The sequence below is a fragment of the Rhinopithecus roxellana genome, chromosome 6 (genome assembly GCF_007565055.1).
Source record: "Rhinopithecus roxellana isolate Shanxi Qingling chromosome 6, ASM756505v1, whole genome shotgun sequence".
Lineage (NCBI taxonomy): Eukaryota > Metazoa > Chordata > Mammalia > Primates > Cercopithecidae > Rhinopithecus > Rhinopithecus roxellana.
Window position 1 is genome coordinate 29,487,209 of NC_044554.1, and position 25,326 is coordinate 29,512,534.

Consider the following 25,326-nt stretch of genomic DNA (forward strand, 5'->3'; position numbering starts at 1 on the left):
AATTGTTTAATTATGTGCAAAATGATGTATTGGGCTTTGTGTGGTTTCCTGCCTACCAATGACAATATTAACAATGAAAGTAAAACAAGGTATGAATCTAGTGGCAAGTTTATGATTGTAAACTAACTGTATTCAGAAGATACTTCACTGGTCCCAAAGGGTGAATACAAGCTCATTTAAAGTCAGCTTAGCTAGCAACTTGTCTTCTTGGTATATAATAAGATTTCCAGTACCCTGGATAAGAATAAGGAGCTACAAACTTAAATCATACTACCTGACACTTCAAAAGGTTTTTTTATCTCACCTAATTTAAGATTCATAACTAAAGCCAGGCTATGATTTTATTCTGACATTTCATCTGCTTAGCATAAGGAAGAGTCATCATGACCTCAGAATCTGATCCAGCCACAGTCATTCAGCAATCTAATTTTATACTCAGTGAACTGGAATATTTTCCATCATTCTAGAAGTGTTTTGCTTCATCTAGGAAACACTGGTTCTTACATTTTATCTTCTAAATTAGTTAATGGAGTAGCAGTGAACATGCAGAGTAAGATTAAGTGCATTTGTTTTAAAATGTAGATATTAAAAATCTTATTAATAACTCTTTTTAGATATTGTGCCAGCTGTTTGGTAATGACTGTCCTCTAGTGCAGTTTATACTGAGATATTTGCTTCTTAAAGTTTTCCTGATTAAGTGAATCAGAAGTACTTAGAGTACAATTTACACTTCTCTCGGTTCCAGATTGATCTGCTACACAGATTAAATTAGAGTTGACTATTAAAAATTTTCATTTTCATGTTTTCTTTTTCAAATACTTACGTGTGTAATGTTCCCTCTCTGTAACTTTGTTTTAATCTAATCCAATTACAATCAGCATGTATAAACTGGTGAAACAGGAATAATCTGTTACTTTCAAAAATAATTACTATATATTGAGGTTCTGGCTCTTCTGCAGGTAGATGACTAACCTATCTTTGAATAGAGTGATTAATCCTGCTAAAATCTAGATAAAAACTGAGGCCTAATCATGATAACTAAAACACTAGCATACTTTGAATAAGGGCTTGGGGAAAGAGATGAAAATAATAAACGCTATAGTCAATGACATTTCTGTTGGGAAGCAGAGTGGGAGAAATACTTGATTAGATGAAAATTCTGCTAACGATTATATAGGTCTGCCATCCACAAATCCCCAGAGCAGGGTGCTATGGCTGAAGCAGAAACCCAAGAATGGCGGGAAATATCCATCCAACCAATTGTCTGCTCCTTCCCCCTCACAGCAGCCTCAGAAATATCTCCAGATAATTCAGTGGGTAAGAGAATTGAAAAACTTCACATATTTTTAAGATTCTGTAAGCTGATCTGCAGTAGTTTTTTCTAATATTGTTTTTAATATTATGTCTCTCAGCAGTACTTTAATAAATGTCTCTTAAAGAGGATGAGGTCAAAGACAGTTATGACATTTACTAATACTATTTAAAAGGCCACATCCATAGAGTATGTGAAGCATGAGATAAAATAGCATTCTATAGGTAGACGTATTAATACTTTAGTATTCATAGTGGAGGTGGACTGAAGCATGCTATGTCTGAGGTTACAGGTATAAAAAGACACAAAACCTCACAGACATGCACTGAGCAAAATTAATATTTCTTCAAATGTAATTTACAGGAAACTGATTGTCCCCAAGGACATCGCAAGTTGTCTGCCAGTCCAGGTTTCTCTATTGAATTACTTTATATTATTTAATTTGTTTCTATCTTGCCTAATTCCAAAAGTGATTTGTACTTAAAATACCTACAAGAGGAATAATTGAGTACATGAGAAAATTAGAGCTAAGATCCAAAATATGCAAAATGGAATACATCCATGGAGATGCTATGACTTGAAATAATCATTGAGGTTTTCTACCACTATCAGAACTGACATAAAAATTACAATGAGTTTGCAAATATCTAACATGCAGACAGAAAAATAATTATGTTAATCATATTGTTCTTGAGACAGAACCTACTTTCTCAGAGTTTGTGGTCCAATCTGTGAGACAAATATATATATACCCAATTTCAATCTACTATCCAAATATTATGATAAATTATTCAAAACATGCAGCCTGGAGTAGATCCAACAAAATAGGATGCAATGACCTACATTGGGATGCTGTTGTAGTAATCCAGACAACTAAGGTAGTCATAGTGGGTATAGAAAGGTATTAAAGAAGTGGAATTTATAAAGTATAGTGATAGATTGTACATGGAACATGGCAGATGAAAAGGAAGCAAAGAAAAATAATACCACATTTTTTGTTGCTTACACCATTCTCCAAGATTAAGAAACAGGAAGAGGGGCCGGCCACGGTGGTTTATACCTATAATCCCAGCACGTTGGGAAGCCCGGGCGGGTGCATCATCTGAGGTCAGGAGTTCAAGATCAGCCTGGCCACCATGGTGAAACACCCTCTCTACTAAAAACACAAAAATCAGACGGGCGTGGTGGTGGGAACCTGTAATCCCAGCTACTCAGGAGGTTGAGGGAGGAGAATCACCTGAACCCGGGAGGTGGAGGTTGCAGTGAGCCGAGATTGCACCACTGCACCACAGCCTGGGTGACAGAGTGAGACTTCATCTCAAAAAACAAACAAACAAACAAAAAAAAAAAAAACTGTGTTTCAAGGAAGTGAGTTACACTTTAAACAAATAATTGAGTTACACTTTAAACAAATAATTGAGTTAGAAGCTGCTTAGAAGAAATATAGCTATTTCTGGAACTAAGATCAGCGTGAACTTTTCTCTCTGTGTGTTAATAGAAGGCGATGAAACACAGTGAACAATATATTCAATAACATCTTTATAATAAATAAGGGTCCTTTCTTGTACATTATTTTACATGGTCAAAAAATACTATTTAACTATGGTTAAGTGAAAGGAAGTTTAAAGGAAGTATGTCATCCAAGTAGACATCTTGGAGAGTTGGGCTCTGGATAACTTTCTTCTCAAATTGTTTGAGTTATTATCATGGAAACTTCTTCCCTTTGGGGATTACTGGGAAAACTATTTCTCACTCTCCTTTCACTATTGCAAGGAGTGATTTTTCTGATCAGTAGAATGACAAGGATCTCACAGCTATTGATACTCTTTCCTCCGTTATTAAATTTGGAGGTGCTGAAGGTGACTGTTTCAGTATAGTTTTCTCTTTTTCACTTTAAGGCTAAGCTTACAGGAACATATCAGTCTTCACTGATTCTAGGTACCATAAAATAAACACATTTGTGTCCAGGCCAGGGTCTGCCTTTTAGAAGCAAGTTTGAATGAAAGTCTACTTTATCAGCACTTTGAGGACAAGATGAATATAAAACAGTGCTTTTTCTTGGGCTGCTTGAGAAAATGTCCAAACTGCAGACCAAATCTCTGTGCATCAATCTCAGATGTGGATTTTCTAAAAAGTAGCAGAAGTGTTTATTTTTGCTGCAAATACAATATTTTAAAATCTAGTTTTCCGAGAAAGAAAAACTAGTATTTTGAAATCAATCAAGAATTTGTGTCTATATTTCAAGCCTTAGAGAGTCTGTAGTAGCAAGCATACAGTTTTACCCCCAACTCACACACAGTCTCTTATTGGGATAAACTTTGGAATACATAGAAGAATAGATGAAATACATGACACTCAAGAAGGTCTAGACTTGCATTTTGGTGAGTTTCTCAATTATGGTATTTAGATATTCCTGGAAAAATATTCGAAATGCATGTTTCCCAATTCTAATCACAGCAACCCAAATCAAACAGATTCAGGGTGGAATCCAGTAATGTGTATCTTTTACAAGAACAACAAAATATTTTGATCCAGATATTCATGTATCTTCTTTAAGAGACACTATTATCAGTATGGAAGCAAAATAGCAATATCCCAATCAAGTATTTGTTAAATGTTATGCATCCTGGAGTCTAAAATTGTATTCCCCAATAGCTATGCCAAAAATAACCAATACCCCAGCCACCATGAACTTAAACAATGTTAATACAATATTAATACCTGGTCCCAAACTGATTGTTGCTTCTTTTATGGATTGAAATAATAAAATAAGGGTAAAAGGAAATAGTAATATTATTCTCTTAATAATTTGAATATAGAAAACATAAAGAGTACTTACCAATATATTCAAAAGCCAAAATGTCATAATATTGATAAAGGCTAGAGAGGCATAATGTACTATCTTTCAATTAAGTTTTGAAAAAAAATCAGAAAATATATGTACTGCTATAAAACTGAAAAGAAAAGATATTAGAGCAGAGAATAAACCAGTTGGTACAGTTGGTAATAGGATGGAAAGACAGTCATGGAGCAATGAAGTCATTTTTACATATTCAAGGATGCCAAAGCTACAACAAAAACCCAGCCTGCAGTTTTGCTTTTTCCTAAATCCTTGTTTCGGGGGGTGTGTGTGTGTGTGTGTATGTGTGTGTGTGTGTGTGTGTGTGTGTGATCTGATGCCTATTAATCATTGTAGTACATTTCCCCTTCCTTTGGATACACAGTATTATCTTTACTCTTTTTCATAATATTATAACAGAATACGTTCCTCTGCTAGGCATCATTTTACAGGTTTCTAATCTGAAGGTCATTGACCTTATTATATTTATTATATTTTATTTCTGGTTTTCTATAAGAAGTTATATCATATCAAAAAGAAATAATCTTTTAAAAATATTTAATTATAATTAATGCATTACTCCTATTGAATAAAACACATCACTGTATTACACCAGCTTTAATGAATCACTGCTCCATATCTCCTACTTTCCATGCTTTCTCGAACAACAGAATCAGAGCAGAGTATAAAAAGCTTAATTTGGTGCTGAAAAGTAATAGTTAAATAATCTTCACTGAGAAAATTAATCTTTTTATATACTTATATGCAGTACTTATGTGCTTATTATTAAAGTGACTAATTTCTGTTTGTGTATATGTTTTCATTTTAAGAATTTTAAAATCACTGTGACAATGGATATTTTATAAATTGTCAATGAAATTATGATTCTTGCTAAGAGAATTACCTTCCTGTATGCAGAATGAGACTCTCAAACATAAGATATTTAATAATACTTTAACCTGTAGCTTCTTGACATGCTTCATCCTTCCCCTTTTCCAGTATAGGCATTTAATGCTATAAATGTCTCTATATCCTCTGTTTTTGCTGCATCTGATAAGTTTTGATAAGTTGTATTATTTTTACTCAATTCAAAGTGTATTATAATTTTATTGTGAGTTTTGTTCGACCCATGGGTTGTTTTGAAGTGTGTGCTTAATTTCCAAGCATTCAGGGATTAAAAAATGTATCTTACTGTTGCTTTACAGTTTAATTCCACTTTGATCAGAAAAATCTTAATTATTATTTCAATACTTTAAAATTTGTTTACACTTACTTAAGTGGTTAGCATAGAGTTAATTTTGAGAAGTGTCCCTTTTTTACTCACGAATGATATGGATTCTGCCATTCTTGGCATAGCATTCTATAAATGTCAAAAAGAAAAAGTTGGTTAATTGTGTTATTTAAATATTATATATCCTTTATGGTTTTGTGTCAGCTTTGTTTAACTGTTGCTAAGATTTCTGTTCAAATTTCAAATATGATTTTAAATTTTTCTATTTTCCATCTTATGACTTTAAATTTTGACTTTTTGCATTTTGAAGCAATGTTAGTAGCTACATATAAATTTAATATGTGTATGCCTCCATTTTTTTTTTTACTTATTTTATTTATTTTTATATGTATAAATTTATGGGGTACAAGTGCAATTGTGTTAGATGCATAGATTTCATGCCGGTCAAGTCAGAGGCTTAGCGTTTATAAGGACAGTTTTATCTACTTAAAAATTTCTTTTCTGGGAGGCCAAGGGGGTGGATCACGAGGTCAGGAGTTTGAGACCAGCCTGGCCAATATGGTGAAACCCCATCTCTACTAAAAATAAAAAAATTAGCTGGGCATCGTGGTGTGTGCCTGTAGTCCCAGCTGCTCCGGAGGTTAAGGCAGGAGAATCACTTAGGCGAAGGTTGCAGTGAGCCGAGATCACACCACTGCACTCCAACCTGGGTAACACAGCAAGACTCCATCTCAAAAAAAAAAAAATAACAAAAACCAAAAAACAAGCAAACAAACAAACAAAATGTCTTTTCTTGCCTCTAATAATATTTCCTACATTAAAGCTTGGAGTTTAATATTACCATAGTTACATCAAATTTCTTTTGGTTAGTATTTTTATATTTTCATGGCATAAGATTTTTTTAAATTGCCTTCTTTCAATCTATCTATGTTCTCATCTAAAGTATGACTTTTATAGAGAGAAAATGACTGGCCTTTCATTATCTTATCCTTTCTGATGACCTTTGTCATTTAACCGTTTATTTCTTTTATGTTTAATTTAATCACCTATATATAGATTTAAATCTACCATTTATCTATTTATTTTCAAATTGTTCCATGTATTATTGCTTTAATCCTCTTTTCTACTATACCCTTGAATAATGAAATATCATTTACTATTTTGTTTGACCTCCTTTGTTCATGCATTATTCATACCTTTCTATATTATTCTTTTAGTGCTTAGTTTTTAATGCAGACATGAAAATATGCAGCTCTAACTACTTATAGCCTTATATCCTTAAATAAGTAATTTTACCACTTCTTAAACAACATGAGGACCTTGCCAAAGTTTATTTCCACTTACCTCCTTTCTCAACTTCACGTTATTGTTAGTATAAATTTTATTACTTCACTTGTTTTCAAGCACACATCATAGTTAATTATTTTTTGCTTTCAAATATAAAAAGTGCTTGTTTTTTTTTTAACTGTCCTCAGGTATTTTTCATTATGCCACTCTTCATTCCTTTCTGCATCATCAATCTTCCATTTGGGATCGTTTTTCTTCTGCACAGATGTACCTACAAATAACTTATCAAAGCAGTGTCTCAAGTGGCTAGTTATTTCCAAGAGGATTAGGAAGACCCCAGACAGAAGTTACCTGCAAGTCTTTCCCCTCCAGCCCTCTGGCCACCTCCTTCCTCCACAAATGATAGGACGAGTATAACCATTAGTAACCTGCACCACCTTCTAAACAAACTACGCAAACAGACACAGAAGAATGTCTAACAGAAAATGTCAAATACAAAACAGAAGGCATATCCAAAATTCAACAAGGATAGGAGGAAAGCCAGTAACATAAAAAACTTATAGTAACAAACCAAAGTAATTATAATTGCATGAAATATAAAGGTCTAACATGAACGAAGACCTAAATCCACTCCTCCATATTATAATCTCAAAGTTTCAATTGGGAGGTTTTTTTTTTTTTTTTTGAGACGGAGTCTTGCTCTGTCGCCCGGGCTGGAGTGCAGTGGCCGGATCTCAGCTCACTGCAAGTTCCGCCTCCCGGGTTTACGCCATTCTCCTGCCTCAGCCTCCGGAGTAGCTGGGACTACAGGCGCCCGCCACTTCGCCCGGCTAGTTTTTTTTTTGTATTTTTAGTAGAGACGGGGGTTTCACCATGTTAGCCAGGATGGTCTCGATCTCCTGACCTCGTGATCCGCCCGTCTCGGCCTCCCAAAGTGCTGGGATTACAGGCTTGAGCCACCGCGCCCGGCCTCAATTTGGAGTTTTTATGCTAACTCTGTGTCATAACTTCCCTGCACTGCTTTTCATTATTTTCTTCATTACATGGTTGCTTCTATCTTCCTGAGCAAAGGCAGAAAGTTTGCATGCATTTACTTCGCCTCTCTAGGTACTTACATAAATTTTGTTTTTAATGAATAAGTGCTCCGAATTTTAAAATCTGATATAAAAGTAACCTGTGGAATTCAATTTTAAATTAAGTATAAACAATATAATCATCAAGATTAAAGTTCATAAAAAATCCATAAAAGAAAAAAATACATAGACATAGGTAAATTTTTTGTAATGGTTGTTGAAATATTGTATAAAATGGTAGTTATGTTGGATTTATTTTCTTGAAAGAATAGAGCTAAATAGCATATTACTTTTCTAGAAAATGTAGCCATGAAATCTTTCCAGAATGCATCACAAAGGGATTAATTGTGAAAAATGTGACTAAGAAAGATAAGGGACACAGAAAATGGAGGCAGATTTTCCAAGTCCTTCTAATGGAAAAGGAAGGAGAAAAGAAAATGGGAGAAAGGTTGTCTTTAAAGAAAGACAAGAGAGGCTGGATGCGGTGGCTCATGCCTGTAATCCCAGCACTTTGGGAGGCCAAGGTGGGTGGATCACCTGAGGTCAGGAGTTCGAGACCAGCATGGCCAACATGGCAAACCCTCGTCTCTACTAAAAACACAGAAAAATTAGCCAGGCATGGTGGCAGGCACCTGTAATCCCAGCAACTCGGGAGGCTGAGGCAGGAGAACCACTTGAACTGGGAGGCGGAGGTTGCGATGAGCCGAGATTGAGCCATTGCACTCCAGCCCGGACAACAAGAGCAAAACTCTGTCTAAAAAAAAGAAGAAGAAGGAGAAGGAGAAGGAGAAGGAGGAGAAGGGGAAGGGGAAGGGGAAGGGGAAGGAGAAGGGGAAGGAGAAGGGGAAGGAGAAGGGGAAGAAGAAGAGGAGGAAGAAGAGGAGGAAGAAGAAGAGGAAGAAGAAGAGGAAGAAGAAGAGGAAGAAGAAGAGGAAGAAGAAGAGGAAGAAGAAGAAGAAGAAAGAAGAAGAAGAAGAAGAAGAAGAAGAAGAAGAAGAAGAAGAAGAAGAAGAAGAAGAAGAAAAAGAAAGCCAAGAAAAGATGTGTATACAAATTGAAAGAGTCTCTAAGTGGTAAGCAGGAAAAGATAAAACAATTATTTAAAAATAAATATGTGTAGTAAAATTAGAGGATCAACAAACAAAAATAACAAAACTTTCAGACAAAAAAATAGATTTAGAATAAACCACAATGAAACTTATTTCAGATTTTTCATCAACAATAGAATACAAGAAACAATGAACATTTTCAAAGGAAAAACAACAGATTCTGTAGCTAAGCAAGTACGAGGCTGAAGCACAACTAATTCAAACATGAAAATTCTCAGAGTATATCATGTAAACGTTTAATGAAAAAATTCCGAGAGTATACACTTCAGTGAGAAGAAAATTTAATTCAAGAGAGAGAATAAGGCTGCAGGAAAAAAAAAAAAAAAGAACAAATAAATCTGTAAAGCTAAATGTTAAGTGTAGGTATGTATAAATGGGAAAATGTAACAAATCTAGAAATAAGTTGCCAGACAAAATCAATGGGGGAAGTAAAGACTGCTGGTAAGAAAGTGACAGACTCTCTTTTTGACCAATTTGACAGAAGATAGCTAAGGGAATCAGAAGTATCATTAGATGTTTGTTTTTCTCAGATATATAGATGCTGATTAATTTTACACACATTTGGAAAACGAGTTTAAGTATGAGCAATAAATATTGAATGCTAAGTGACTTCTAATTCCTGAAGGCTATCAGGAGACAGGAAAAGGTCTCCCCTACTACAGCACAAATAGTCTTGAATTACCACCATGAACATACATTTAAAAGCATTACTTGGTTCATAGAAGAAAATCACCAAAAAGAGGAAAACAAACAAACATCAACTAAAACAAGATCTGTTTAATAAATGCCATTAATTGTTTTACCTGAGGCAAAAGTCAACAGGGGTCTTAAGTTCTGGAAACTAAGACTTTAGTCCACACCAAGGTGTGAGCATGTGAGAGTGGAAATTTTAAAGAGGCTACAGTGGTTCCAGATAAGTAGTAACTTTGCCTCCTGGCAAAAGCAAACATAAATAAAGTCATCTCATCTAAACTCAAAATTAAAACTATGGTCCGGGCTTGGTGGCTCACTCCTGTAATCTCAGCACTTTGGGAGGCCAAGGCAGGCAGATCACTTGAGGTCAAGAGTTCAAGACCAGCCATGCCAACATGGTGAATCTCTGTCTCTACTGAAAATACAAAAATTAGCTGAACGTGGTGGTGAGCACCTGTAGTCCCAGCTCTACTGGAGGTTGAGACAGGAGAATTGCTGAAACCCGGGAAACGGAGGTTGCAGTGAGCTGAGATCGTGCCACTGCACTCCAGGCTGGGTGACACAACGAGACTCTGTCTCAAAAAAAAAAAAAAAAAAAAAATTGCTGGAACTGTTGTTTACAGAAAAGATATATATATATATATATATATATATATATATATATTTTTTTTTTTTTTTTTTTTTTTTTTCCCTGCAGAGGCCCAGCCAAGTTAGGGGCTCTAAAGAGTAAGTTTCTCTCCCTCCATGCCCTGTACTCATTCCTACTCTCCACATCTACCTTCCATCCATATACCCTTGAAGTAGCCCTAAGAGAAGCAGCATAGCAAAGGCACTGAAAGGATACCAGGCACATTAACTATTCATTTGTCAAAATATGTAAGAAATGACCATAGTGTAGATGATGTCTGTTTTAATTTATTGTCTATGACTTATAACTACTTTGACTTCTGAAACAAAATAGCAAGACCAGGCCAGAAAGAAGGAAGAAACTAACTCAAATGGAGATGCATCAGAAATGCATCTCAAATAGAGATGGCCACCTACTGAATATAAGGCCTATTAGCCCCCTATGTAGTTTTCACAGTCTACAATGGCAAAACGTGAGGAAGTTTCTTTCTTTCTTTCTTTCCTTCCTTTCTTTCTTTCTTTCTTTCTTTCTTTCTTTCTTTCTTTCTTTCTTTCTTTCTTTCTTTCTTTCTTTCTTTCTTTCTTTCCTTTCTTTCTTTCCTTCCTTCCTTCCTTCCTTCCTTCCTTCCTTCCTTCCTTCCTTCCTTCTTTCTTTCTTTCTTTCTTTCTCTTTCCTTCCTTCCTTCCTTCCTTTTTTCCTTCCTTCCTTCCTTTCTTTCTCTCTCTCTCTCTTTTCTTTCTTTTCTCTCTCTTTCTTTCTTTCTTTCTTTCTTTCTTTCTTTCTTTCTTTCTTTCTTTCTTTCTTTCTTTCTTTCTTTCTTTCTTTCTTTCTTTCTTTCTTTTTTTTCTTTCTTTTTTTTTTTTTTTGAAGCAGAGTCCTACTCTGGCGCCCAGGCTGAAGTGCAGTGGCATGATCTCGGCTCACTGCAACCTCCACCTCCTATGTTCAAGCGATTCTCCTGCCTCAGCCTCCAGAGTAGCTGGGACTACAGGCTAGTACCACAATGGCTAGCTAATTTTTGCATTTTTAGTAGAGACGGGATTTCACCATGTTGACCAGGCTGGTTTCAAACTCCTGACCTCAGGTGATCTGCCCACCTCGGCCTCCCAAACTGCTGGGATTACAGGCATGAGCCACCACACCAGGCAACTTGAGGAAGTTTCTACACTTTGAATGACCCAAGCTCAGATAAGAACATAATAAAATAGAATAATACCTACCTAGACTAGGAAAAAAGAAAAGACTTGGGATCTAATGTTCATCTATGTACTGATTTTCTTAGACAAAAAAAACTTAACTGTTTTTGCCAAGATTTTTATTTTTATCAAAGAAAGAAATGAAAAATCTTAATGAAGAAAACACTAGGAAATCAAATTGGTAGAAAAGTGAAAAAAATCTCCTCTAATACAAACACTCAGAAAACTACTTCAGTATTAAAAATTTCATGAACACACATACACATGCATATGCTGCTGGTTTAATAATGATGGAGAAAAAGATTGCAGAGGAAAGAAAGTATATTACAGACTGAAACAATACTACAGCTTATCTAATAAAATAAATTATAAATAGCAAGGAAGATTAGTGATTGCTGAAATCTGTACTGTTACTTTAAACACTGAGGTAAAGGACAAAGAGATTAAAGTGATAAGAATGAGATAATAGGTACAAAGAGACTGATGATTCAACAGAAGCTTCCTAAAATGGAGAATGCATCAACTGAACCTGAAAAATGTATTCAGAGAAATGACACAGCAAAATTTCCTATAATGAAAACTTGCATCAGTAGATTAAAATATCCCAATTATAGCAAAATGAGTTAAAAGATAAAATCAGCTTTGAGTTACACGCTGACTGTTAAAAAGGTCAGATATTTTTAAAGTATACTTCATCTAGGTAGAGAAAGAAAGTCACCTGAAAAGAGAAAATCAGGCTGGACTAAGACATTCACAAAACCAGAAACAGTACAGTAAAATGTTAAAAGTATTGCGGCAATATTGTTACCAAGAAAATGATATTCAACCTAATTTTCACTCAAATATAAAAAAAGGAAGATGCTTTCAAATATGAAAAAGCTCAAAGACACCTTCATGAGCCTTTTTTTTAATAAAAAACTACTTATTTAAATTTTGCTAACCAAAAGAGAGTTAAAACATATAATTGAGAAATGGAGAAGCCATTTAGAAGGGCTGGTGGTATTTACTGAAGTCATATAAATATGACATTAAGATTTTGAAACCAGGAGAATTGTGGTTGCAGACTGCAGTAAATGTAGTTGCAGAAATGTAAGTGTTACAAAGTAACCAGATAAAAATATTTTCTAAATATTTAGGGAGGAACAAATTGGACAGAGTTTTATAGTGCCAACAACTTTATCTTTCATAGATGGTAGTTAATTAATAATAAATTAATTATTATAAAATAGACACAGAATGGAATTGATATAAAAGAGAAATATTAAGGTTGGTGCAAAAGTAATTGTGGTTTAATGGCAAAAACCACAATTACTTTTGCACCAATTTAATAATAATATATTAGTTACTATAAGATAGAAATTGAATTTCAAATAAACAAATGACTTTAACATTTCCAATACCTACTGAAACTCTGACTGTGTTGTCTGTGCTCACTTTCTGTATTTCGCTCTTGAACCTGATACAATCAGTTCTTCACTGCTTCTACTCCATGGAAATTGCTCTTTTTAATATGACCAGTGAATGCTATGTTGTCACAGCCAATGGTCATTTTTCAGCCTACATCTGCATATTTCCTCTATCTGTCCCATTTGTCATTTTGATTATTCCCTTCTCCTGGCAAGACCTACTTTCCTTGTTTAGGACTTCATAAAATATATCCCAATTTTCCTTTGATACCATGGCTTTCACCCTTTTAATATTTCAATTAATCGTTCTTATGCTAGCAGCTATAAATGTTGTAGTGCTCCTACATTTATGTTCCAGATTTCTCTGTCTGTACTGACTTCTTTGGTGATCACATGTAATTTCTTCAATACGTGAAATGAATTGATGATAGCACTTATATGCTGTCAATTCCTAAACTTTACATCTAGCCTCTCCCTGAACTCTAGTTCAAATATCTAACAACTTCCTTGACATCTAAATGTTAATGTCTGATAAACACCCCAAATTTATATCTAAAGTGGAACTCTTGATACCCAGCCCCATCCCCCCCCCCCCCATTTATTGACCTGCTAAGCATCTCGTCTTCCCAATATTGGTAAATAGTAACATTCTTTTCCCTCTTGGCTCCTTTCTCTCATATCTCATCTGCAATTACTCAGCTAATCCTATTGGCATCACCTTCAAAATATGTCCATTTCCACTGTAGTTTGGTAAAAATGTGTCATTTCAATAGACTACATACTGGCCTCCTTGCTTTTGTGCTTGTTCCTACAATGTACTCTTGGCAGAGCATCTAGAATAAGACTATTAACAATTAATTCAGATTATTCATTCTTTGGTTAAAAACTCGCTAAGGTATCCCTGCCTGTCTTATGAAAGGGATAAATAATAATAAAATTAATAATAACAATAATGATTTTCAGTGCTTTCTACAATCTAATCTCTATTACATCTTTAGATTATAGGCAGTAATAATCTCTGATCACCTAGGTTGAAGAGTTTATTGAAGGCAAGACTTTGAAGGACCAGTAAGACATCATAATCAAATATATGATAATGAGTAATATGAGAAAGTCTTGGTGGATTGTGTCTAAACAGGTCAAACATTTTAGAGAATGAACTATAAACCTGAATTCAAAAATTCCCAGCACAAAATCTAACCAGGATATGAGAAATTTATCTTACTACAGTAAAGTTATCACTTAGAGCCATAATATTTAATCTATAATTACAAAACTATAACAGTAGCTGAATTCACAGCCTTGAGTAGACTCACGTTTGAAACAAGGGGGGCCTGTTCATTTAATGGATGACATAATAGAGGAATCAAGACCATCCTTGGAAAGATAAAAGTATCTCCTATTTTTTGAGGCTCTTGATAGTTTCCTTGAAGTTCTTGTGCTGATGTCACTAAGGCACTTTATTGGCAAAGGAAATCAAATTTTTTCATTACTTACTTCAAAACACCCTCAAGTCTTGTAAAGTCAGAGTCTAGGATGCCTCAAAGGAACAAAATAAATTTAAATCCAGTCTGGGCATGGTGGCTTATGCCTGTAATCCCAACACTTTGAGAGTTCAAGTCAGGAGGGTCACTTGGGCCCAGAGTTTGAGACTGGCCTGGGCAATATAGGGAGACCCCGTTTCCAGAAAATAAATAAAATAAAAAAATAAAAATAAATTAGCTAGGCATGATAGTGCATGACTGTGGTCCCAAGCTACTCAGGAGGCTGAGTTGGGAGAATCGCTTGAGGGAAGTAGAGGCTGCAGTAAGCCATGATTGTGCCATTGCACTCCAGCCTGGGAAACAGAGCAAGGCTCTGTCTCGTAAATAAATAAATAAATAAATAAATAAATAAATAAATAACATAGATTTAAACCCATAAAAGTACAAACTCAAATTTCAAAAATTTTGAGAATTTATACTGGGAACAGCCTGAGGAATATGTGGGGATAGAGTCTAAGATGATAGAGCAGAAGGCTAAGTTCAACAATTTGGACACACATATCAGGGATTCAGAATTCAAAAAGCTGTGTGATATAACATAATTTTGGAGTTTGTTAGTTGGCCAATAATATACTCAATCAGTTGCCTGAACTAAAAGAAGTGGAATTCTCCAAATGTCTTGGTATGTCGGATATACTTTCTGAGGATGTCCAAATCAATATATTCCATCTCACATGTCCTCTTATAATATGATACTGACACTCTTCCACCAAGAGGTGTAGGTCTATGGTCTCTCTCCTTGAAATTCAGACAGGCCTGTGATTATGTCAAAAGTAACAATTCACAATCTATTCCTCACAGGATATTCACCCTTGGAATCAAGCCACCATACTGCGAGTATGCCAAGCAGCCACATGGAAAGGCCAGACAGAGTTGTTCCAGGCACAGCCTCATCTGAGGTCCCAGGAGATGACCAGCATTGAGCCCCAGACAAGTGAGTAAACAAAATGTCAGATGATTCCAGATCACTGCAGCGGACACTGAGTGTAGCAGAACCCTGTATATTTTTGCCTATTCAGGAACAAAATATAAATTGTCATTGCTTTAAGATACTTACTTTTGGTATGGCTTATTTCTTAGTAGCAGATCATCAGAACCTTTGGTATAATGTGCCATTCTTTGGCCTATTTGAGCTTAGATCTATTTCTCACCTATTTCCTGCTCTGTACTGCATTTCAGCTGGTATGGGTCCTACAAGCTGTATTTCCAGGCTCTACAAGTTGGCTTACCATTTAGCTCAGTTAACAAGAGGAACTAGAGGCAGTTTGGAAGGTGGGAGGGACAAGCCAGAATATTTAGCTTACACATTCTCTGTTTTTCACACAGAGTACTTCAATGACTGTCATCTTGTCCACATCCCCAGCTTTCACAAGACAGATCTGCTGTGGTTTCAGCTTCTTCTAGTTGACTCTGTGATGCTTGGATTCTAGCAAGTCTGCCTCCTTCCTTTGTCCGTACATGCTGATGGATGGTAACAGCATTAGCAAGAATCTGGCTTTTTCTCATCACTCATTACAGTATGTGGATTCTCAGATATTCCACCACCTATTTAACAAATCCCATGTATTATATTATGTATGTTTTAAATACTGTAATAAGTCTACCTTTTGTTTCCTTGGTTGGACCCTACCTGAGTACAAATTTAGCTAAAGGAACCCAAATACATAAAGGATAAGGACATTCGGAGTTGATCCATCATGTGCAAACTTCTTATCCATCTCCTAACCAAGGTGGGAGGGAACATCATTGATCAACTGAATTTTGGCTAGATTGCTGCTCATACATGATTCAGCTGGCCCTTAGTATTTTGATTAGTTCTCCAATTCTTCAGTGTGTATTTGGAATAAATTCACTCAACAACTCTGAATATCTGGAGCTAGGTTTGTATGAGGAGGCAAGTAGAAGTCTTGGCTCTCCCACCACTGCTCAAAATAGTAAATCTAAAAGAACATTTCATCCTAGTGGAAAATTCTAGGGTGATGCTATTACATACCCCTTTAGATTGACTGTTTGGCTCATACCAAAGAGAGCTGCTGATGTAAATGTGGCCTTCTAACTTGAGTAAATTATATGACTGCTGGACCCTGTTATGAATCCACTGATCTAGAAAATTATTTGTATTCCAATAAAAAGAGAATACTAGAAACAGTTGGCTTTTACCAAGCAGTGACAACAAGAAGCCATCTCTGACTTATCTAGAATTTATATAAATGCTTCTGCTATTTACCATGTAGTAATCCAAAATCCAAAGAGGTCTTAATCATATTAGCATAGCCACTGAACATCAAAATTACACACTATATTGATGAAGTAATGCTAATATGTTCTCATAAGTAAGACACAGAAGATATTAAAATGCCTTAGTATGGCACATGGATGTCAGTTATGGGAGATAAATCTTATGAAATTGAAACTGTGGCCTAAAGAGTTAAAGAAAGCAATGACTACATTCTTGGATTTATAAGATAGCATATAAGAAAAGAAGCCAGTTGCTGAAAAGCTAAAACTGAAACTATCTCAAAGAGTAAGAACCTGGTAACTAACAAAAATTCTTGAGTTTGCAGGATAGCACATAAGAAAAGAAACAACTTGCTGCAATGCTGAAATGCCCTCTGCTTGTGAGATAAAAAACAACTGGCTAAAATTGGTAGGAACTAAGATGGCTGACTGGAGTTTGCACAGAAGGAGCTTACTGACGTCACGGTCTGAATTTCCACCACGTGTTTCACACTAACTCCCCTTGAATTTGCACATGCAACCCAAGAGTTACCATGAACTGCCATGTCCAAGGACTTGCCAGACCTCCCCTTTCCTTCTACCAATTACCTACTAATCTCAGAATCCATCCCCTGAACCATTTCTAATAAAAAGACAGCATTGAAGCCAGCATAGGGAGACAGACTTGAGCTTGATTTACATCTCCTTGAGAGTCGACTTTCAATATAAAGTTTGTTTTGTTTTGTTTTGTTTTCAAAAACCTGGTGTCATTGTATTGGCTTCTAGCACATCAGGCAGCAAGCCCCTTTTGCTCCATAACAAAATGATAGGTTTCTGTCATGTCAGTGGATTTTCTAGAAGATCCAGGGCTGTGGGGTATATCATCTAGTAATAGACCCACATTGCAAGAAATGTATGCCTCATATAAAAATCACCAAATTGGCTTCCCTTTCCTGTTAGGCGAGAGCTGCGCTACGCGAGGGTGTCGGACGCCGTTTCTCGTTTTCATCATAGACAACAGCCCTGCTGCAAAGATGGTCAATGTACCTAAAACCCGAAGAACCTTCTGTAAGAAGTGTGGCAAGCATCAGCCTCACAAAGTGACACAGTATAAGAAGGGCAAGGATTCTTTGTATGCCCAGGGAAAGAGGCGCTATGATCGGAGTGGCTATGGTGGGCAGACAAAGCCAATTTTCCGGAAGAAGGCTAAGACCACAAAGAAGATTGTGCTAAGGCTGGAATGTGTTGAGCCTAACTGCAGATCCAAGAGGATGCTGGCCATTAAGAGATGCAAGCATTTTGAACTGGGAGGAGATAAGAAGAGAAAGGGCCAAGTGATCCAGTTCTAAACTTTGGGATATTTTTCTTCTGATTTTGAAGAGAAAATGTTGAAGCCATAGAAAAATTACCTGAGGGAAAATAAATAGTGATATTCTTACGCAAAAAAAAAAAAAAAAAAAAAAAAAAAAAAAATCACCAAATTGTTTTCTGAATGAGTCAGTCAGTAATCACATGGACAAAATAGCCCAATTTATGTCAATTTGCCATTTTTTTTCAGACACACCAGTGTTAATAAGTTTTTGAACAAATAGCCATGGTAACAGAGTTAATCATTTGTACTTTTATTTTAACATAGAATCCTCAGCAAGATTTAATTGGGAACCTCTACTACCAAGCATCCCGTACTTTCACATTAGCAACCACCTCTGCAGTTCAAATGCAGTACCATACCCAGAGCAAGCAGCAAGCCAACTGGTGATACGAAGATTATATAGATGCCTCTTATCTTCAGAGGCAACAATTTCTTATCAACAGAGTAAGTTTTTACTCTGAATTTAGATTCTCCTCCTCTGTTTACTCTTCTTGTCAACTGAATTATCTATGGGATTCTTACTATCTTACATTCTAGTATAGGGCTCCATAGACCATTACTCTGGCCAAAACACTCCCTGTTTAAAAAAAAAAAAAATAAGGCAATTGGCTGAAGATTTATTGATCTTTTGCCATGTATACCATCATCCAGAAGTAACTAACATTATGGAATGGATAAATATTGCTTTACAGGAAATAACACCTTGTGATATTAGAGCACTGTCCTACAATATACACTACATATTAGGAGTACTGATAAATACATGGTGCTGCTTCTCTTAAACAAATCAAAATTCATGGATCAGTTTAATCAAGTGTGGAAGTAGGAGTTACATATCTCCTGTTTAACTGTAGTGATTTCACACTGATTGTTGCCTTATGTTCTCATGATTCTGAGTCATGTTGGTTTAGAGTTATTACTATATACGGGAGCAAAATTTGCACCATTGAACAAAGAGTTTTCAAGGAATGAAAGGTTAGAAATACCACAGGCTATTGTCAGAACTGAAAGACATTGTAAAAATAAGCAGAAGTGTTGGGAGGTAGTTCGGATAACGTGGCTTGATGTTTAATCCTGATTGTTGAAGTGAAATTATTTGTCATTACGCTTTAGCAAAAGGAAGAAATTTTTCCAAACACTGGCAAAGGAGGGAGTCCTCTAGGCTCCTCCTATTCTGCCTTGTCCGGCAGTAAAGTTAAAGGAGGACTAAAGCAGTACACATAGGCACAACTGCAGTCTTTACATTCTTCAAGAATAATTTGTTTTTGTTTTGTCATATTTTATCATTATTATTATTGAATTATAACTTATATTAGTGAAATTATAGATTGTCTGTACACAGTTCAAAGAGTTTCGACAAATGTATACACTTGTGTGACTACCACCCAAATTAAGATATATCATATTTCCTTCACTCCAGAGAATTTCTTCATACACTTTTCCACCAAACTTTCCCAACCTAACTGCGATCACTGGTCATATATCTATCACCATTGGTTAGTTTTTCCTGCTGTTGAACTTCATATACATAAAAATAAAAATCATAGGGTATACATAAACTCTTTTCTGTCTGACATCTTTCACTCAACTTTTTTTGAGATTTACTCATGTTGTCATATGGATCAATAATTTATTAATCCTTTTCATTTTGTTGAGTAGTACTCAATCGTATGTGTAGATTGCAAATTGCACATTCATTCTCCTGTTAAGGTAATTTGGGTTATTTCTAGTTTTAGGTAACTGTGAATAAAGCTACCAGAAACATTCGAATACAGCTCTTTTTGGAGGCCGATGCCTTCATTTCTCCTGAGGGATTACTGAAGAGTGGCAATGCTGTACCACAGGAAGGATGAAAGTTTAGTTTTTAGGAAACTGCCAAAAAGAGAATCCCAGCTGTTCCACGCTTGCCCCTATTTCCTGTTGTCATTTGTTTTGATCTCAGCAGTTCTTTTTGGTGTAAAGTAGTACTTCATCATAGTTTTAACTTAAATTCTCCAGATGCCTAATAATATTGAGCCCCACTTCACAAGCTTAAATCTATTCATGTATAAATTTTGTGAGGTATTTTTTCAAGCATTCTGCTCATTTTTAAAGTCAGTTGTTTGCCTGTTTAATGTAGTTATTTAGATTCAATACCCCCTTAATCAGAACTCAGCAATCATTTTTTGTATAAATGGACCAGCAATTTATAAAATGTATATGAAAATTCCACGGACACAGAATAGCTGAAACAGTCTTGAAAAAGAGGAACAAACTTGGAGGATTTATATTATCTGATCTCAAGAATTACTATAAAACCAAGACTGTGGTAATAGTGTAGGTATAAACAAATAGATCAATGCCAAAAAAAGAATGACTAGAAAAAGATCCACACATACACGGTCAATTAATTTTTGACAAGATTCAAAGCAATTTGATGGGAAAGTTTTCAGCAGATGGTTCTGAAATAGATAACTATATGGGAAATAAATGAACCCCAACTACTACCTCATACTATAACAAAAATTAATTTGAAGATCATCATAGACCTAAATGAAAAAATATAAAATAATGTTTTAGCAGAATGTGTAAAGATCATTTTTGCAATTTTGAGGTATGCAAAGATATCTCGGATATTACAAAAAAGCACTAACCATATAAAAATCATAAATACAACTTCATCAAAATTAAAACTGTGTGCTTATCAAAATAAACCATTAAGAAACTAAATGAGCAAACTGCAGATTAAGAGAAAATAGCCCCAAGGCATATGTCTGACAAATAACTTTTATGCAAAACATATTTAAAGACTCCTAAAAGCTTAAGATTAAGAAAAAAGTAAAAGTGTTGGGCCATTTTCACGAGTAAAGATTTCTTTGTTGATTTACAACTAAGTATAGATTGAATTTAGATAATTGTAATAGATTTCATACATAACTGTACCTCACCTTTGCAATAGGACTTTATAATTCCTCCCATTGAGAGCCTCTGGCAGGTACAACTTTCTTTGACCAATGGAATATGGCATAATTAATGATATGCATTTCCTAGCTGACATACCAGGCAACCTTGTATGCTTCTTCCTTCTACCTGGTTGTCATGCAAACAAGCCCAGGCACCCTGCTTGGGATTGAAAGATCACATGGAGAAAAGACAGTCTTACCCAGCTGAGTGCATCCTGTACCAGCCTAGCTTTAGCCAACAAGCACCTGACTGCAAATGCCTGCATGAGCTTAGCCAAGACCAAAAAAATCACCCATCAGATTGAGCACAACTTGTCTCCTCATAGATTTGTAAGCTAAATATATCATTGTTGTTTTAAAATATCTCTTTTTATAAAGCTCTTTTTTGTTAAAAGTATATTCATAGTTTCTGTTTTTCTTTTTAAAATATTTGCTAGAATTCACCAGGGAAGCCATCTGGCTTTGAGCTTTCCTTTGTGGGAGCAGTTACTGTTTTATTGTGTTTTTCCCTCCTGTATTCCCAGCAGCTAAAGTTGAGTTTAGCAATTAAAATGCTCTTAGGTCAGTTAGGGCCAAGCAGGAAAGCGATGGCACACTCAATTTAAGATAATGCAAGAAATGCTCAGTGAAGGACAAACATACTAGATAGGATCAGGAGACGGAGATCACAAAGGGCTTTTTTGTACCCCGGGACTAGCAACACTGAGGCTCTTAGCCAAAGAATTAAGAGGTGTAGGGTGATTACTGAAACCTGGAAGAAAAGAGGAGCTGTGTATTTCTTGGGATATATCTAGCTCAAGGAAACTAAACAGAAGAGGAGCCTTAATTTTAGTTTCCTTTCTCCCTCTGCTCTTTTGTCAGGGCTCTGAGGTTGAACTCAACTGGAAGCCAGAGATTAAAGGTGCCCATTCCTGTGGTTAAGTAGGTGATCCTCCTAGGACAGAGAACCGGATACAGAAGCATGTGTCTGGGAAGGCAAAAAGATGTTATTGTAGCACTCAAGAAGATACATATTCTTGAGAATAAAATCAACTGACCATGTATGTGTAGGTCTATTCCTAGTCATTCTTTTCTTGGCTTCGATCTATTTGTTTAAACCTACGCTATTACTATAGTCTTGATGTTAAATATTCCTGAGATATATATTCTTATATATTCTCTCTCTCTGTCTATATATATATAATATATATATATTCAAGAATATGTATCTTCTTGAGTGTTACACCACATATATGGTTGAATAAATTAATGCATAAATGAATGCTTTATATATAATGTTACAGTCACTCTGAAGGCAATTTGGAAGCATATACTGGCATTTAAAGTATTTGAATCCATGTCTCAGAATTCACAATAAAAAAACACTATCATAAAGGCACCAGAAGATACCTTCTAGAAAGATAACTAAAGGGATAACTTTGGTTACTACTTGGGATTAGGGTAAGCTTTAATGGGAAATCTTTTCTTTCTTTCTTTCTTTCTTTCTTTCTTTCTTTCTTTCTTTCTTTCTTTCTTTCTTTCTTTCTTTCTTTCTTTCTTTCTTTCCTTCCTTCCTTCCTTCCTTCCTTCCTTCCTTCCCTCCCTCCCTCCCTCCCTCCCTCCCTCCCTCCCTCCCTCCTTCCTTCCTTCTGTTTCTTTTCTTTTCTTTTCTTTTCTTTTCTTTTCTTTTCTTTTCTTTTCTTTTCTTTCTTTTGAGATGGAGTCTCACTCCAGCGCCCAGGCTGGAGTGCAGTGGCACAATCTCAGCTCACTGCAACCTCTGCCTCCCGGGTTCAAGCGATTCTCCTGCCTTAGCCTCCCAAGTAGCTGGGACTACAGGTGTGCACCACCATGCCTAGCTAATTTTTTTTTTTTAGTAGACACAGGATTTCACCAGGTTGGCCAGGATGGTCTCGATCTCTTGACCTCGTGATCTGCCCACCTCTGCCTCCCAAAGTGCTGGGATTACAGGCATGACCCACTGTGCCTGGACTATCTGTAATTTTTAAAAAATGAAAAGGGGATTTTGTACATGTAAATGCTTGGATAATTAAAAGATAATTTACATTTTAGAAAACAAATATAGCAATCATACTAGAGACAAGATAAAATAGAGTCAAAAGCCAAGATAAAATAATTCCTGCAATTAATCATTCCATCACATGTCCCTTATCTTCATGGCAGGCAAAGGAAAATGAATAATATAAAAGACTACAAAATGTTAATCGTCTAATGAAAAGAAACAAACCAGCTAAGATAAATGCTTTATTTCTACTAAGCTCCTCCCAATATTAAACACTTTGCTTTTGTAATTTTTAACAAACTTTTACATAAGTGACAGAATTAATATTCACTGTATTATCTTATTAGAAGTTAAACAAATTGCAAAAGCATCCTTCTCTGTAAACACTTTCTTATATCAAGTAGTTAAAAATGATAGACATTATTATTTGAAAAGTCAGAGAACTAGTCATATATAGTGCATTCAAGTGGTATAATCTGATTAAAGAATAAAGATCCATATTTTTGTTAATTTTCTAAAATACATTACACAAAAGTATATTCATAATGATAATTATATAAACTTCACCTTTTTAATTAAATATCTTTATTAAGGACAGTTGTAGTCATCTGCCTCCATTCAGTCTACTAAAACAAAGTACCACAGACTCGGTAGCTTCTAAATAACAGAAGTTTATTTCCCACAGTTCTGGAGGCCGAGAAGCGTAAGATCTAAATGCCAGCAGATTTGGTGTCCAGGGAGGGCCTACCTTCTCATAGATGGTACCTTCTCCCTGGGTCCTCACATGGTGGAAGCAGCAAGGCAACTCTTTGGGTCATCATTTATAATAGCATGAATTTAATTCATGAAACCTTCACCTTCATCATCTATTCACCCCTTACAGTCCCCGCCTGTTAATACCATCAGATTAATGGTTAGGTTTTCAATGTATGAAAGTGTGGAGTGACAAAAATATTAGCCGTAGTTCATAAACATAGTCCAATAATAAACTGATACCAAGCCATAATAGATGTTCTGCTGCTGTTTTCCAATTATTTATCTTCAATGGATAGGTAAAGAAAAGTCATTAAGAAAATAATACATGGGCTACAAAAATAAAAATGAGACTACATGATTTTTTTCTGTATGCAACTCCTCTCACTTGATCAATTCACATTAAATTCTCTTTACTAGAATGCATCTCTAATATTTACAGAAAATAACATATTTTATATTTAGAAAATTACACGGGAGCCTATAGTTTACCAATCAATGGTTACAGTTTACTCCTTTAATTGTAAAACAAAACCATAAAGCTGCAAATGACAAATTGTTCTTCCCATGAAGAGCTGATTGCCTAAAGAAGAACATCCTATCACTTTATGACTTTGAGTGATGGGTTCATATGTTTTATTTTAAATATTCTAAAGAGTCCTTTTGCTGCTGAAATTTCTTTCCAAGCATACAGAAGTGTTTTTCTTTCTTCTTTTTTACTGAACAAACTTAAGATGTTACTGAAGTAGTAATATTATTATATTTTATACATACATTGGAACATCCCCATAGCCAAACAATTTCAGCATAGTATGCAAAGGGAGTTGTTTTTTGATGATTTTCAGGGATTTTATTACTGAAAGTATCATATGAAAATGCTGTACCTATGACATGACTAGGGCATGATGTTTTCTAAAGGATTATATTTAATCTGCTCATTAATATCCAAAATTGTAAATGAAGTCTGCTAAGCATTAAGTAGCAAAATACAAAAAAAAAAAAAAAAAAAAAGAGGGTCTCCCTTTCAAAAAAAAAAAATAGACTGAATATTTAAACCATAACACCCTTATTTCATGTAAACAATGAAAGTTGTATCCAGTTATTTGATTGTATATTTTGTGAAACAGAATATCCTAACTGACAGTTTCTTTATTTTACATGTATATTAGGCCCTTCTTTCATTACTATAAAGAAATATCTGAGACGGGGTAATGTATATAGAAAAGAGGTTTAATTGGCTCGTCATTCTGCAGAGTTTATAGGAAACACGGTGTTGGTATTTGCTCAGCCTCTAGGGATGCCTCAGAAAGTTTACAATTGTGGAAGAGGATGAAGAGGGGCGCAAACAAATTACATGGCAAAAGCAGGAACAAGCAAGAGAGTGAATGTGGTGGTGGGGGTTGCCACACACTTTTAAATTACCAGATCTCACAAGAACTCACTCACTATTGTGAAGACAGCACCAAGCCATGAAGGATCTGCTCCTATGATACCAACGTCTTTGATATGGTTTGGATTTGTGTCCCAGCCCAAATTTCATGCTGAATTGTAATTCCCAATGTTGGATGAGGGGCCTGGCCGGAGGTGATAGGATCATGGGGGTGGATTTCCACCTCGTTCTTTTCATGATAGTGAGTGAGTTCTCACAAGGTCTGGTTGTTTAGAAATGTGTAACACCTCCTCCCTCACTCTTTTCCTCCTGCTCTGGCCATTTAAGACTTG

The 25,326-nt window shown here is 35.5% G+C and overlaps 1 protein-coding gene across 1 annotated transcript; it reads left to right on the top strand.

Annotated features, from left to right (window-relative positions):
- The first annotated feature begins 17,484 nt into the window (after positions 1-17,484).
- On the top strand, positions 17,485-18,008 carry LOC104670107 (60S ribosomal protein L36a-like). The gene has a single exon (XM_010373292.2). The coding sequence runs from the start codon at positions 17,570-17,572 to the stop codon at positions 17,882-17,884; it is 315 nt and encodes a 104-aa protein (XP_010371594.2). The 5' UTR covers positions 17,485-17,569; the 3' UTR covers positions 17,885-18,008.
- The last annotated feature ends 7,318 nt before the right edge of the window (positions 18,009-25,326 follow it).